The sequence below is a fragment of the Gavialis gangeticus genome, unplaced genomic scaffold (genome assembly GCF_001723915.1).
Source record: "Gavialis gangeticus isolate Ggan-Ray unplaced genomic scaffold, GavGan_comp1, whole genome shotgun sequence".
Taxonomy (NCBI): domain Eukaryota; kingdom Metazoa; phylum Chordata; order Crocodylia; family Gavialidae; genus Gavialis; species Gavialis gangeticus.
In genome coordinates, this window is record NW_017729025.1 from 17,366,357 (window position 1) to 17,380,271 (window position 13,915).

The 13,915-nt window shown below is 43.6% G+C and overlaps 1 protein-coding gene across 3 annotated transcripts in view; it reads left to right on the forward strand.

The window, feature by feature from the left end:
• Positions 1 to 13,915, forward strand: part of MTHFD1 (methylenetetrahydrofolate dehydrogenase, cyclohydrolase and formyltetrahydrofolate synthetase 1) — an 83,589-nt gene that overhangs the window by 11,171 nt on the left and 58,503 nt on the right. For 2 of the 3 annotated variants that reach the window (XM_019518448.1, XM_019518450.1), the window contains 7 exons: positions 3,809 to 3,893; positions 8,776 to 8,835; positions 9,760 to 9,813; positions 10,162 to 10,298; positions 10,509 to 10,609; positions 10,986 to 11,122; positions 13,383 to 13,494. In XM_019518448.1, the coding sequence (XP_019373993.1) occupies positions 3,809 to 3,893; positions 8,776 to 8,835; positions 9,760 to 9,813; positions 10,162 to 10,298; positions 10,509 to 10,609; positions 10,986 to 11,122; positions 13,383 to 13,494 (686 nt within the window). Of the gene's footprint in view, positions 1 to 955; positions 1,003 to 3,808; positions 3,894 to 8,775; positions 8,836 to 9,759; positions 9,814 to 10,161; positions 10,299 to 10,508; positions 10,610 to 10,985; positions 11,123 to 13,382; positions 13,495 to 13,915 lie in introns of those variants that run through there. The other variant, XM_019518449.1, reaches the window with a different exon arrangement.

The following is a 13,915-nucleotide window of genomic DNA, read 5'->3' on the forward strand; positions in this document are numbered from 1 at the left end:
CCTTCAAGACATATTTGGATATTTATCTTGCTGGGATCCTATGACCCCTGCTGACTTCCTGCCCCTGGGGCGGGGGGCTGGACTCAATGATCTTCCGAGGTCCCTTCCAGCCCTAATGTCTATGAAATCTAATTGTAGTAACTGATTTTAGCTTGTGAATCACATAGGACTAATACATGCCCCTGTCAAGTAGGGAGTCGCAGCATATCACCCTTAAAAGGATCTCATGGCAACTGAAGGTGTTGTGGCAGCCTGGCTGAGAATCACTGGCTTAGAGACATGTGCTTTCATGTCTCAGTATGGACCCCTTGACCCTTTCTATGCAATATGGCAGAGAGCTTGTGGAATAATACTTGGAGTAGTTCGTACATGTCAAATTGTAAAACTCCTGCGTGAATACGTGGTATCGAGAGAATTGCAGGGCATCTGGGCTGTTTGTACTTATTTCAAATAAGAGACAGTATATAGGGAGATGACAGTGTTTTTGTGGTAGAGCTCACAAAATGCTGCTTTCAGAAGGAGCGCTGGGTAGAGTAAATAAGGACCTGACTTCCAACAATTATTTTAAAATGTGTTAACATATATTGAAGTCTCAAACTTGAAGCGAGGAAGGGTCTTTTATACTTAATTTGTACTATCATTTTCCATTTTATAAAGGCACTTCAGTGTGTGTGTGTGTGGTTTTTCTCCCAGCTAAAATAGTGCAGCAGGCAAGGCAAGGTGGCATCTTGGAGGCTAATTGGTTCAGAGAGGCATGAGCTTGTATCGGCAACAGCCTGCTTTGTCGGATGCTAAACCAGAGCAGTTTCCTCTTAGTGAACACTAGATGGCTGCCTAACAAATGACTTGCAAGATTTTGGTTTGGGAAACAGTCGGAACTCCCGTCTCCGCTTAGTTTTCTTATGTTCATTTTCTTATGTAGCTGGAGGGAGAAAACTGAACTAATCTATTTAAGAAAAATGAAAGAAGTATGAGATGGTATAAGCCATGGCTGCTGGCAAGGTAGGAATGTGAGCTATTCCTGCGTGCATCCTGATCACTCAGTTAATTGACAGGAAACATGCTGTAAATACGCACCCTGACTTGCCTCATAGTAGCTTGTTTGTGTGCATATCCTTAGACCTTGATCGTGAGAGTATTTAAGCTCGTGCTTATCTTTATTGGTATGCATAGTTATTTTGAGGGTCTGTTCCACGTGGGTAAAGTTAAAGTCATGCCTAGGTATTTTTACTGGTTCGCTAATTTGCCATTTCTCATGTCTCTTCATGGCTTCCAGAGCATTTTCTAATATGCTGGCACTGATCACATGTTCCTCTTGTAACAAAAGTAAGTAGCATAGCGTGTCCTTTGACAAGTAGCTGCTTTATAAAATTAAGAAGAGATTGCAATACTAATCCTTGGCTCATATTTAGTGTGTGCATGTGTAGGTCTTAAAATCCTATACAGCAGATGTAAGCATTGTTCTCCCCGGTGGGGAAACTTGAGATACAGGAAGTGGAAGCGACTCACCCAGGCGCTGTTAGAGGAATTGAATCCAGGTCTGCTAACCCCCTTAAGAACTAGTGCCGTGTGGGATGGTCTGGAAGGGAGGGGAAAGTGGGGAGGAGGAGCAGCGCAGAGCTGGATCCAGCGTGTTTACAACCTCATGGAATCCCTCAGGCAAGAGAAATCCCAGCCATGTTGGATTGACTGCCCCTTTCTGCTGTGACTGGTACAGCAAGGGTGGAGCGATGGTCCTGAATGTATGCTAAGGGATCCACGTCTGAGGGATTCAGAAGGGTTCCTCTTAGTCACAACTTATCCCTTACTGGCAATTTTATTTATTGCCTTGTTCTGATGTCTTGAGAGCTTCACAGCATTAACAGACTGAGGCCCTTCATACCCCTGTCACGTAGGGAGAAACAGCTCTCATCTGCCCAGTGCTGTAGGTTTAAGACAGGTGGATGCAATGGGGCTATCTGTGTTCAGCTCTAAAATGTTTGGAGCCCTCACAGATTCCCCTGCCTGGCCCCACCCCGGCCCATGGGAAAACTCTGGTATGAAGTAGCTATAGGGTGGGGTGGCAACACGCTGCATTTATTAGGTGTATTATTTGTAATCAAAACTGTTAAATCCTTTGCCCAGTATCTGAATGAAGGATTTGAAGCCCTGAGCCACTCTCTTGGCAGTTATACGTAACTAAGGTGTCTGTTCTGTCATCAGTATCTAAACATTAGCTCTGCCTACACTCATGGGTAACACAGGGTGCATCTACACGTGCGTTTTACTGCAGAGTAGACTAATTAGTTCCACAGTAAAGCGTCACCATCTACATGTGCACTGGTGTTAGGGCACAGTAAACTAATTAACTCCGCCATAAAATAGTACTGTCAGGACAGTACTGTCTTAGGGTAGAGTAATTTACTGTGCTGAAATGCATGTGTAGATGCTGACTGGGGCCATAAATTGTGCCTGGTCAGCCCAGCCAGCTGGGGGCCTGCTCCAGCCTGACTCAGATGGTTGCTGTCCTGGGGACACATGTAGATGCTGCACCCAGAAGCAGTTTATTCCAGCTCAGACTGCTCTGGAGTTTACTGTTTTGCATTAATTGCGCATGTAGATGCACCCACAGGGAAGCCAGCGTTTAGGTTAGGTTAGCTCTCTACGGACTACAGCCACCCCAAAATTTCCCATAGCCCACCCTTCCAGTGCCACCGCCGCCTGCCCCAAGTGCAGCCCGGGCCTAGCCCCCCACTGGCAAGAGACCAGCGCAACCCTCAGCCCCAAGTCGGTAGTGGGCAGCCCACCCTTGCCCCCCACAGGGGTGCACACATGGCCAGGACACCTCTCCCCCGCAGCCCCCAGATGAGCTGCTTGCAGCTCTGCCCCATGCCATGCCCTAGCTGGGCAGCATCTGCCTCAGTTCCACTTCCTCCCTCACCGTGGGGCCTTTGATACATTGCCCTCATACCCCTTTCTTCCTCCCTGCCCCTTCACATACTTACCAGCCAGACACTGCTCTCCATGCTGCTGGGCTTAATTTCTGGGCGCGTGCATGTTGCGGCTGCACGCATGCACGTGATATTTATCAGTGACATTATCAGCTACACTGGCCAAAAAAAGCTGATTGCCAATAATGTCAATTTTCCTTTTATCGGTGCCGATACTATATGGACCAATATATCAGTGCACCTCTAGTGCTTACCTCTGACACAGGGAGTGGGCATTGGAGTGGAGGATTGTCTAGGCAGGGACGAGCCTAAGCCTAGCTTATCTGCTTACGTCCTCACACCTCATTTATCTCCTTACACCTTATGGCATCCTTCAAAGAATCCGACGTCACGCCAGGGTGCCCTGACATCCTGGTTGAGAATCACTTGTCTAGGCTAAACCTAGTGTTCAGAATTCAGATGCTGATCACGTGGGTGAATCCTGCAGTAAAGACGTACCCTTAGAGACCCCATGTTTCTCACTTACTTTAGATTGTCTCTGATTATTCTCTTTAATGAAGCTAGTTGGCAAAATGTAGGCAAGTATACTTTACCTAGTAATGCAGAAAAGCGTGTTTGCTTTTCCTTGTGTGCCATGTGATAGTCATGAGGGGGACTGGATTTAGAAGATCTTGGGTGGAATTTTCAAAATGCCCAAGTGACTGGGGTGAACCAGTCCTACTGGGAGTCACTGGACTTGTTGTACCCAAGTCATCTGTGTGTTTTGAAAATCCCGTTTCAGACTTTGTCCGCTTGTATATTTTGTAACTCTTGACTTGCGCTCTTTCATGAAAATGGTCTGTTGATTAACTTCTGCTTCTTTTTTTTCTGCTGTCCAGAGAAGTAAGAGACAGACTGAAGAACCAAGTGGCTGTAATGAAGAAGAAATTCCCAGATTTCAAACCAGGCCTTGCAATTTTGCAGGTATTTACTTTGTTTGAGAAACTAACCTAGAATCTCCTTCCCTTTGGCATTAATCGTAAGACGTTTGGAACACTTTGTGCCTTCACCAAAACTGCCCTGCCAAATGGCTGTTTTAAAAACAAATGAAACTAAATAAAATGTGCTGAAGTCAGTGTGGGATTTCAGCACAGCTATGTGATATTTGTCAATCTTTTGGCACCCAAGGAAAGTCTTTTTCTCCTTCAACTTTTCTCATCCCATTCAGTAGGATAGATTTCTTATTAATACTCTCCTTTTCTAAGCACGGAAGCCCTTTAAAACACAGACTACTGCACAATCCCTATATTAACTATTAAAGATGAACCTCAGCATGTATATCAGTTCCCTTAATTCTCACAGACCTGGAACATTGCATCAGAAATCAACTTGGTAGTGTGTGATTTATGTGGGTGATCTGTTGGGTGATTGAGAATGTGAAAGAGAGCTGAACACAGAAAATGCTTAGGTGCAGCAAAATGAACAAAGCTCTACTGATTGCAGGCTATTTTTAAGGTAGCTTCCATCCAAACACAAGAACCGCCCTCTAGCACAAGTGAGGATGTTTGAATTGGTGTTTGCAAAATTGGGTCTGTTTTCTAGGATGCAGTATTTTCTCTCTGCAGCTCTGAGAACAGAAGCTGTTGGGTCAGAAGCCTTTCTCAATCTCAGGTCTACTAGCTGTAACAAGTGGCTGTCGTGTCACTTTGTAGACGCAAAGAATTGATAGGTTTTACAGAAATGGCCTCTGTCTGTCCTTTTTACCACTGAGCTTCTGAATGGCTCTCTTTTGCTGTTTGCCTTGTAATTCTATTGGGCAAATGCAGAATGCTCTCTTCTTATTCCAAGGACAAAGCAGGGATCTAATATGTTTCTATCCTTGAAGAAATACAGTCCCCTCTTTACAGTTCTTGAATTAGCCTCAAGGGTCTCCTGTCTATGGAAGCCTTGTGCTCAGACTGTTAGAAAGAAGGGAAAGTCTTTTATTTTAAAAAAACTTGAGAGCAAAGTTTCAGTGCTTGTCAAGGAGGCATAGCTGGTCACCCTAGGAACAGAAGTCATCTGTCTTCTGAACAGCTACATCCCCAAAACAATTAGTTCAATCTTCTACCCCACCCCCCTGGTGCACTTTGATCTGGATTGCTACAGAATAATTCATGCTCCATGGCCCAATCAGTCTTTGGCCAAGTTAGATATGTCTTCAGTTCCCTCCTGAGCCAGAAAGGATGTACTGCTGAAAAATAAACCCTGTCTACTCGCACCTGCTTTGCCCAGGCCCAGCCATGCAAATCTATGGAATGGATGCCTCATTACCACCCCGTCACTGGGTTCAGGCTCTCTGACTGCCAAACTGCATGCTTGGGGCCACAACAAGATGTCTCCTGAAAAACCTTTTGGACCTAGGCGTACATGGATCAGGTGCAGACTTAATATTTGGTTATATGCCCAGTCTTGCTCAGGAGGTGGTGTAGACCTGTAACAGTTCAGGGACAGAAACACTTTACTGAGTTGCATAGCTCCACCTACCCACCTTCCGTGCAGTGGGATGAAGCAGTGCTACCCCTGCAAGCATTAAGGCTTCATGAGTTAACCTTGGACTTTGCACTGACGTTTGAACATTCTTTTTCCATGCTAAAAAAGGCCTTTAACATGACACTACTTTTTCCAGATCTGTCTCCACACTTTCTTCCATTCTTGCTCCTGCACATAGAGAGGCCCTTCATGAGCTGGCCTGCAGACTGGATTGCCCAATCAGTTCTCTCTGAAAACCAGCTTCTGCTGCACTTGTACTACTTGTCAGAGAACTAATAATGGCTGGAGAGGGGGATAGCTTATACACAGAGACCAAGGAAAATCAGTCATGTGCCAATCAGCACATTTCCTCTTACTGCTTGCTGCTGCCTTAGATTGCAAGCCCTTCAGAGTTGACACTGTATCTTTGAAGTGTCCGTTATAGAGCTCCAACATATTTGGGCTGCTAATACAGTTAGTGTGAATTGCTTATCACAGCATTTGGGGAGGGAGAACCAGAGTTAACCAGCTATACAGTCAATGGGGAGCAGTGTCTCTGGTGCTCTACATAGTACTTGCTGGGGTCTTGCCAGGAATCCTCACTGGTCTTTTCATACAGGAATCTTTCTTTGTCACATTGGACAGGAGAATTCAAAGTACCTTCTGAAATCCACTGGTATTGTAACAACTGGATAAGGGCAAGAATTGTAAGCTTTTGTCTTCTTTCCACTTTCTCTTACAGCAGTTTATGCTCCACTTTGCTGCTTTGCAGCACAATTGTGTTGGAAAACAATGTAACTAGAATTTTTCAAAGGCAAGAGTGGCGGTTAGGTGCCTTGCTGACACTTGGGCCTTTTGAAAAGCTCCCTCATAAATAATTACTCCTCTTTGCATATAATTAGGTTTCTTCTATATCAAATATTCCCAGCTTGCCTCAAAGCCTCAGTCAAAGGACTGGATGCTGTTCATGTGCAATGGGATAAATTCAGACCTGAAGATATTACTGAATGTATACACTTCATCCTCACACACAACTTAAGTTTCAATAACCGACACTTCCTCTAGACCATGGGCAAAGCTGTGGGCACCAAAATGGCCCTCCAATATGCTAACCTTTTTGTGGCCCACCTGGAATAAGAATTCCTCAAGAACTGCACCATCAAACCCATGCTATACTTAAGATATATAGATGACATCTTCATCACTTGGACTGAAAACCTTCAGTCTGTTTTCCATCACAAATTAAATAATTATCACCCCTCCATCAGACTCTCTCTTGAATACTCCAGCACCAACATTTCCTTTTTAGACAGTCTGATCAATATCCAGAATGGTAAAATACAAATCACCATATAAAAGAAACCTATGGACCAACATACATACAAACTCACGGACTACACAGAACTAGCAATCACCCTAAACACACCAAGAAAGCTGTAATATACAGCTACGCGCTCTGATACCATCAAATTTGCACTGAGGAGAATACCTGTGGTCATCACCTCGCAAATCTCAAAAGGGCTTTCACCCAACAAGGACACTTCTCCAGAGATACAGATCATACTTTTGAAAGAGCCACCTTGCTCCTGCAATTGCTGCAGTACAAAAAGAATATCCCTATGAATCGCACACCATTAGTTATGATATAACATCCTTCCCTGAAACCTATATGGAAAATCCCTAAACAATTGCAACTCATACTAGAAGAAGACCCCATTTTTAAAGAAGTCTTTCCAAAACCACCTATTCTAGCCTTTAAACAAGCACTGAACCTTATCTCCAGAAGCAAACTTCCTATGGTCCAGAGCACACCAAATGGATCCAGACCATGCCAGGACGAAAAATGTAAAACCTGCCAACGCATCTCCACCACTCCCAGAATAGCCACGCTCCACAACAGAACCATCTCCATTCCTGGTTCTTACACCTGCACCTCCAGAAGTGTAATATATCTCATCCAGTGCACTAAACGCCCTGATGGAAAATACATAGGGGAAACCAAACAACAACTGCAAACCAGAATGAACACACACCAAAAATCTATCAAAGACAAAAATACCCAACTATCTGTGGGTGCACACTTCTCACAAGACACCTACTCTCCAGTCTCTCAGTTCTAATCCACAAAGGGAATTTACAAAACACCTTTCACAGACAAACCTACAAACTTCATTTCATAAATCTATTGGTTACAAAAAGTCATGGACTATTTATAGACATTGGATTTGTGGTATATTATAACCTGCCTAACATTTGATAACCCCAGGTATCCTGTCTGCATTTTACCAGCTACATTCTGATACCTGGTCAACATTCCCCCTTCCCTTCTTCCCCGTACCTGTCTCTCACCTGTCTGATCCTCACTGACACGATTTGCATTTTCACAGACGTGCATCATGCATATTGGCTTCTATTCCACCCAGGAAAACACTAAAAACCAACAGACTTTCCCTATGCCTGAAGAAGGGCGTTTGTGCCTAAACGCTTGCAAAGAACAATATTTCCAACTATTTAGTTGATCTAATAAAAGATATCACATCTACCCAAAGAACCTTGTCTGCCTAGACCAACGCAGCTACAACCAACAACCCTAGGATTAGGTCTAATGTGGATTACACCCTCAACCTCTACCATTAACAGGGAAGTCCAGATTCCTGAGCTATTCTTGCCAACACTAGAAGCTAGGTCATGGATATTTAGATGCATTAGTGGGTTTTGCATACCAGTAGCCAAGCAAGGGACTTCCTTATCTAGGGTGACATCATCACTTGGGTAATGCCTCTAAGTTTCATGTTGTGTGTGGCATGAGCAGGTGAGCATGTCACCATAAGGCAAAAAGGGCAGGGCTTTTCTATGCATCAGTTTTTCTGCATTAACAGCCATGTATGTGTTTTTATCCTACTTAAAAAATGAAAACTCAGTTGCTCTAATCTTATGCCTCTTTTATTGACCACGAACCTACTGCAGTTTGGCTCTCATTTACTATGAGAGCATGCCTATAAGAGCAGCTTCCAAAGGGTGGCTGAAGCACTGCATCCCCTCTCATTTGTTTGTTCCTGTGCTTGGTACTATGCTGAAATGGGGAAGAAGCTAAGAATCTGAATTTAGGTCAGTTGTGACAGGCTGTGGTCATCAAGAGTCTTCTTCCCTACATGCTCTTTTATTTTGGTAGAAATCTGATACCTGGACCCCTCTCTACTCTCTATAAAATGCACCTTTGCTGCTAGGAGACAGTTGGGTCATGCTGTCCCTGTACAAGGGTTTTAGGTGACTGAGCATTCCTTCACTCGAGTTCAGGTTTGATCCCCTCTTGCCCTACTCCCCAGTGTGACTTGTCTCCTTTTTTCCCTTGTAGGTTGGGAATCGGGATGATTCGAATCTCTACATCAGTATGAAACTGAAGGCTGCTGCTGAGGTAATTCTAAGACCACCAGCTTGTTTTTTTCTTGGGTATTTTGCTGCCCACTTCAGCACAGCAGATACTTGAATATGAAGAAAACAGTAACAAAATAGCTCTGTTTGGCCCCGCCTGTGCTGGTGAATTTGGTGCTGGTCTGGCTTCCGTGATATACTACTATAACCCGTCATACAGGTGTGCCACACTGTGAACTGGTGTGGCTTATTACAGTGATGTCAGTGTAGTCATGTTGGTGCAGTGATTCCAGTGTCACAGGCTCTTAGTGTCCATGGGTCCAAGCAGCCTTCTGGTTCCCTCCCTCTTCCCCAGCTAAACCCTGTACATCTGCTTTTCCTTTTAGAAGAACTTGCCTTGTTTTGGCTCATCACTCTGCAGCCTCTGAAATGCCTTATTGCCCACTGCCACGTAGCCCCTGCTGCCCAGGGCAATGGCTGGTATTGTCTTTCTCTCCAGTAGCATTTCTGAGCAGCACGTTCTCTATCAGTTCTCCTATCTCAGCTTCTATCAGGAGAAGAGGTTGCCCCTATTTACTGACTTATGAAATGGAATAAGAAAACAGCTAAAGAATCTTTACTGGGAAGGTACTAATCGGATCTTCTCTCTAGCTTGTATTCATTGGAGTAGCAGTCTGTCTGCTAGATCTGGTGCAAGCACCTACTTTGGGCTCAAATGGCATTTGGATGCTTATCTTGTGGGGGTCATTTGACCCCAGCAGACTTCCTGCCTATGGCAGGGGGGCTGGACTCAATGATCTTGTGAGGTCCCTTCCAGCCCTTAATGTCTAGGAATCTATGAACCTAGAGCATGTACTCATTTCTATTGGAAAGGATGGGCTGGAATGAGAGTGAGCAAACCATTTTTTATATATTCCTCTCCATGTCCTTTAAAACCAAAATAACTTTTGAATATTCTCATTTGCAGATTGGAATCGATGCCAATCATATTAAGCTGCCAAACACAGCAACAGAAGCTGAGGTAAGTGACTTGGTCAGTTAGTTAAGAAGCCCTTCATTCCGGAGTTTAAAACAGTTGTTTGCATGTGTCATTGTCCTATGTTTTTATATGATAAAAACACCTATGCCTAAGGACAAACACAAGCAAAAAAAAACTGGAATCCCTATATATTATAAAAGACTTTAGTCTGGATGTTCCTGAAAAGATAAAATATTTAACTAATATTTTTTTATTTTTGTTGGGGAAAATTCAACATATTGTGTGTCCTAAAGTCTACCCAGGCACAAAAAGCAACACTCAAGTTGTAACCCCACATTTATTTAAGTGTTGTTTCAATGTTTTTGTCCTGCCCCTGCATTACGTGTGTAGGTGCTCAAGTGCATCACTGCTTTGAATGAAAACCCTGCTGTTCATGGATTTATAGTACAGCTACCACTGGATTCTAATAAACCAATCAATACAGAGAAAATCACCAATGCCGTTGCACCTGAAAAGGATGTGGATGGGTGAGTTGATTTCACAGTTGGGATATAATTTGTTTTCCAAGTGGATTGAATCAATATCTTCTTTTTAACTTCTTTTTAGAGAAAAAGCTTTAAACTATTAGTATTTTGGCAGCCATACAACCATTTTCCCCATTAATGTAGCTTTAAAATCTTTGTCCTGGAGCATGCTTTGTCCTTTTTTTTTTTTTTTTTTTAATTCAAACACTTCAGGTTAAGTAGCATCAATGCTGGGAAACTCTCCAGAGGAGACCTTGGGGACTGCTTCATTCCCTGTACGCCTAAAGGATGCATGGAACTTATCAGGCAGACTGGTAAGGAATTAACCTATCTTTTGAGAACTAATGGCTCTTCGTAGTTCTCATTATTCAGGAGCGCACTGTGTGTCAGTCCCCTGATGAGGAGAAAAATTATGTTCAGCAGACCATACATTACAGTCTTTTTTTTAAAAGCTTTAATGTTCATTGAGGTGCCACCAACTTCTCATCATTCCAGATAGGAAAGAAGGCCTATTAAAATGTGTCCTTAGCTCTCAGCTGCTTGTTCTTCGAAGTCCCAGCATATACAGTTTTTGTTTTCTAGAGCTAACTGTGACTTCCTAATAATGGCTCTTATACAAATTACTTTGCCCTGGAACGTCTCTAATTTTGTGGGGACATTTTAACCTAAAAACTGGATTGTCTGTTGCAGGTATCCAGGTAGCAGGTAAAAGAGCAGTGGTGATTGGCCGTAGTAAAATTGTTGGTGCGCCAATGCATGACCTGCTGCTTTGGAATCACGCCACTGTAACCACTTGCCACTCAAAGACTTCAGCTCTGGCCGAGGAGGTAAACGTATACCTTGTTCTTTCAGGGATTGGTGTGTCTTTGCTTGAAAGCTAACTTGCTGAAAGTGGAGACTACTTCAGAGGCCTCTTTTGGTAGTTAATCAGAACTTCTAAAGTTGTTAATGAAGAGGAACTGAAACTGTTTTTCTTTTCAGCAGTATGAGTTTAAAAAATAGGTTATTGCTTAACTGCCACCTACTCAGATTTTTTTGAGAAAATGAAGTATTTCAGCGATCAAAGCTGCTAAGTCTCTACAGGCAGATAGCCAGGATGGAGAGGGAGTAGATGCATGTGAATGTAACAGATACAAAACCAGGAGAGCTCCTTGCTGCTGTAATGTAGAAGCTGGGTGTCCGTGTGGCATTTAGAATGTAACACTAACTATCTTGCCCAGCTGCCCTTAAGCTTGATAACAGTTTACTTGCAAAGGGAAAAGATTGTTTCCTGTGAATTGCAACAAAAAAAAAGAAAGAAAAATCACTAATTAAATACTTCCTGAGCAGAATTAGATGGAGAAAAGCTAACACTAAAAATAATTGCTACAGTGGATATCAACTTTAGAAATGGAGTTGTAACTTGATCTGCCTGATTTCTCAATGCTAGTCAAACTAGCATTAGTGTTGATTTACATTGGCATTTCTATGGAACTCTGTGTCATGGCCTCATGGTTAAAAGAATTATGAAAAGAACAAAACTCATGAGTAGAAATGATTTAACCCACAAGGCTATGTTGCTAAAGTGCAGCTAGCAGGCAAGGAGACTCTGGGAGAGGAAAGCTTATGGTAAAATGCAAGTGTGAAACCTTGTATAATGTATAGGGCACTGGATAGAGTCAGAAGACTTGGCTTTTCCTCCTATCTCTGCCATGAACCTGATGCATGAATTGGGGCAAGTTGCTTACCTGCTCTGACTGAATGTACATTAGCTTTGCTGAAGAGCTAGTCCAATAGAGCAGTGGTCTCCAAACTTTTTTGATCACACACCCCTATCAGTAAAAAAAATTCTGAGCATGCACCCCCAATATATGTATATTTATTTATTTATAAATTATATACATGTACTACTCGTGTACCGTACGTGACTGTCTGACATACGGACCGAGTGAGGGCGCCTGTGTCAATCCATATATTAAATATTAGTAAAGCTTAATTTCTTTCTTATTTTTTTAGATAAACAATAAATATAAATAGAAGTTCTGATATTTTCTTCCCACACCCCAGTGGATCGTCTTGCGTACCCCCTGGGGTGTGCGCACCCCACTTTGGAGACCACCACAATAGAGCCCCTGGTGGATACTCAGCTAATATCAGAAAAGGAGCTCCTTTTGTCAGTACACTTGAGCCACCTCTTGGAACAGTATAAACCAGTGGGAGCCAACCTTTTTGGCAGGTGTGCCATAAATTAGTCCCACACCCTCCATGAGTGCCACTCCAATGCCTTTCCCCTGTCCAATCTGCTGCTCTGCTTTGTTTCCTGCCTTGTGCTTCCTTTCCAAGCAGCTACTCTGCTTTTTGCTTCCTTCCCTGTGCTCCCTGCCCATTGTGCAGGTCTTTCTGCTGTCCTCTCTGCCACTGTGTGCTGCTTACCTGTTCCATGATCTGCTGTGTGCCTCCTACAGAGGCTGCCAATGTTGCTTATGGCATATGTATTGCAGATTGGCCACTCCTGGCATAAACCTTAAAGCAGTGCTGGCAAAAGGACACTCTTGCCTGTGTATGTTGTATTGGCACTAGTGGGCTTTCTTGGTATAGGTAGGTTGATGAGGGGTGTGACTCCTCCACCTTCGTACACAACATAGCTCTGCTGTCTTTAGTACAGATCTGCTTTCTTTTTTCTTCTCTTCCCTTCTGATGGTAAACTCCCCAAGGAATGGGCTCTGTCACCATACACATTTGGGCAGAGCTTCTAGGAACTCTTGTAGTGCTTGTAATAGCAATTGATTCAACTGTGACAGCCTGCAGTAATGAAGAGCAATGAATATAAAGAAACACAAGCCTCAGGAGGCTGGAGAGTGACCTTCCTATGGCCCCAATTCAACTTAATGCCTCTGAATTCATAATCCCAATGCTTTCAGTCCGAAGCTGTCCTAGAAAAAACCTTGCCTAAGCCAAGGGTTGAAGGGTTAAGGGACTTTCATTTTGTGTTGCTGGGTCTGTTCCTTTAATGGAGCATTTTGAAAATGCAAGTGAATGGAAGCAAAGAAACAAATAAAACAACTTTTTATTTGCATCTGCTGTAGTGACACAGAGCTATTCTTCTAGGTCAGTAAAGCTGATATCCTAGTGGTGGCAGCTGGCAAAGCTGAAATGGTAAAAGGTGAATGGATCAAACCCGGTGCTGTTGTAATAGATTGTGGAATCAACCATATACCAGGTAAGTATATGGAGGTTTGGTTTGGTTTGGTTTAGTTTGTACATACAGGGCAACAGGGCATGTTTAGATGAGCGTGCACCTGCCTCTTGCCCGTCACAAACCCCTTTGAGATGGGGCAAGAGGTATGTCCAGGAATGAAAAAATGTTCACTGCGCTGCAAGTTTGTAGCATGGGGAGAAAATTAGACCCCTGGATATCCAGGGATCTAAAAAAAAACAAAGTTAAAAAAAGCGGGGCAGACAACTGGAGGCTGGGTCCTCCACAGAGATGCTCTGGCTGCCAGAGCGTCTCTGTGGTTGGCCCCTCGCCCTGGTGCTGAAGCACATGGCCTGGCTGTGGAGGGCAGGCAGCTGCTTCAGCACCAGGGCTCCGGTGCTGGTAAGTAAGGGGTTGGGGGGCTGGAGGAAGGGGGAGGGGACCA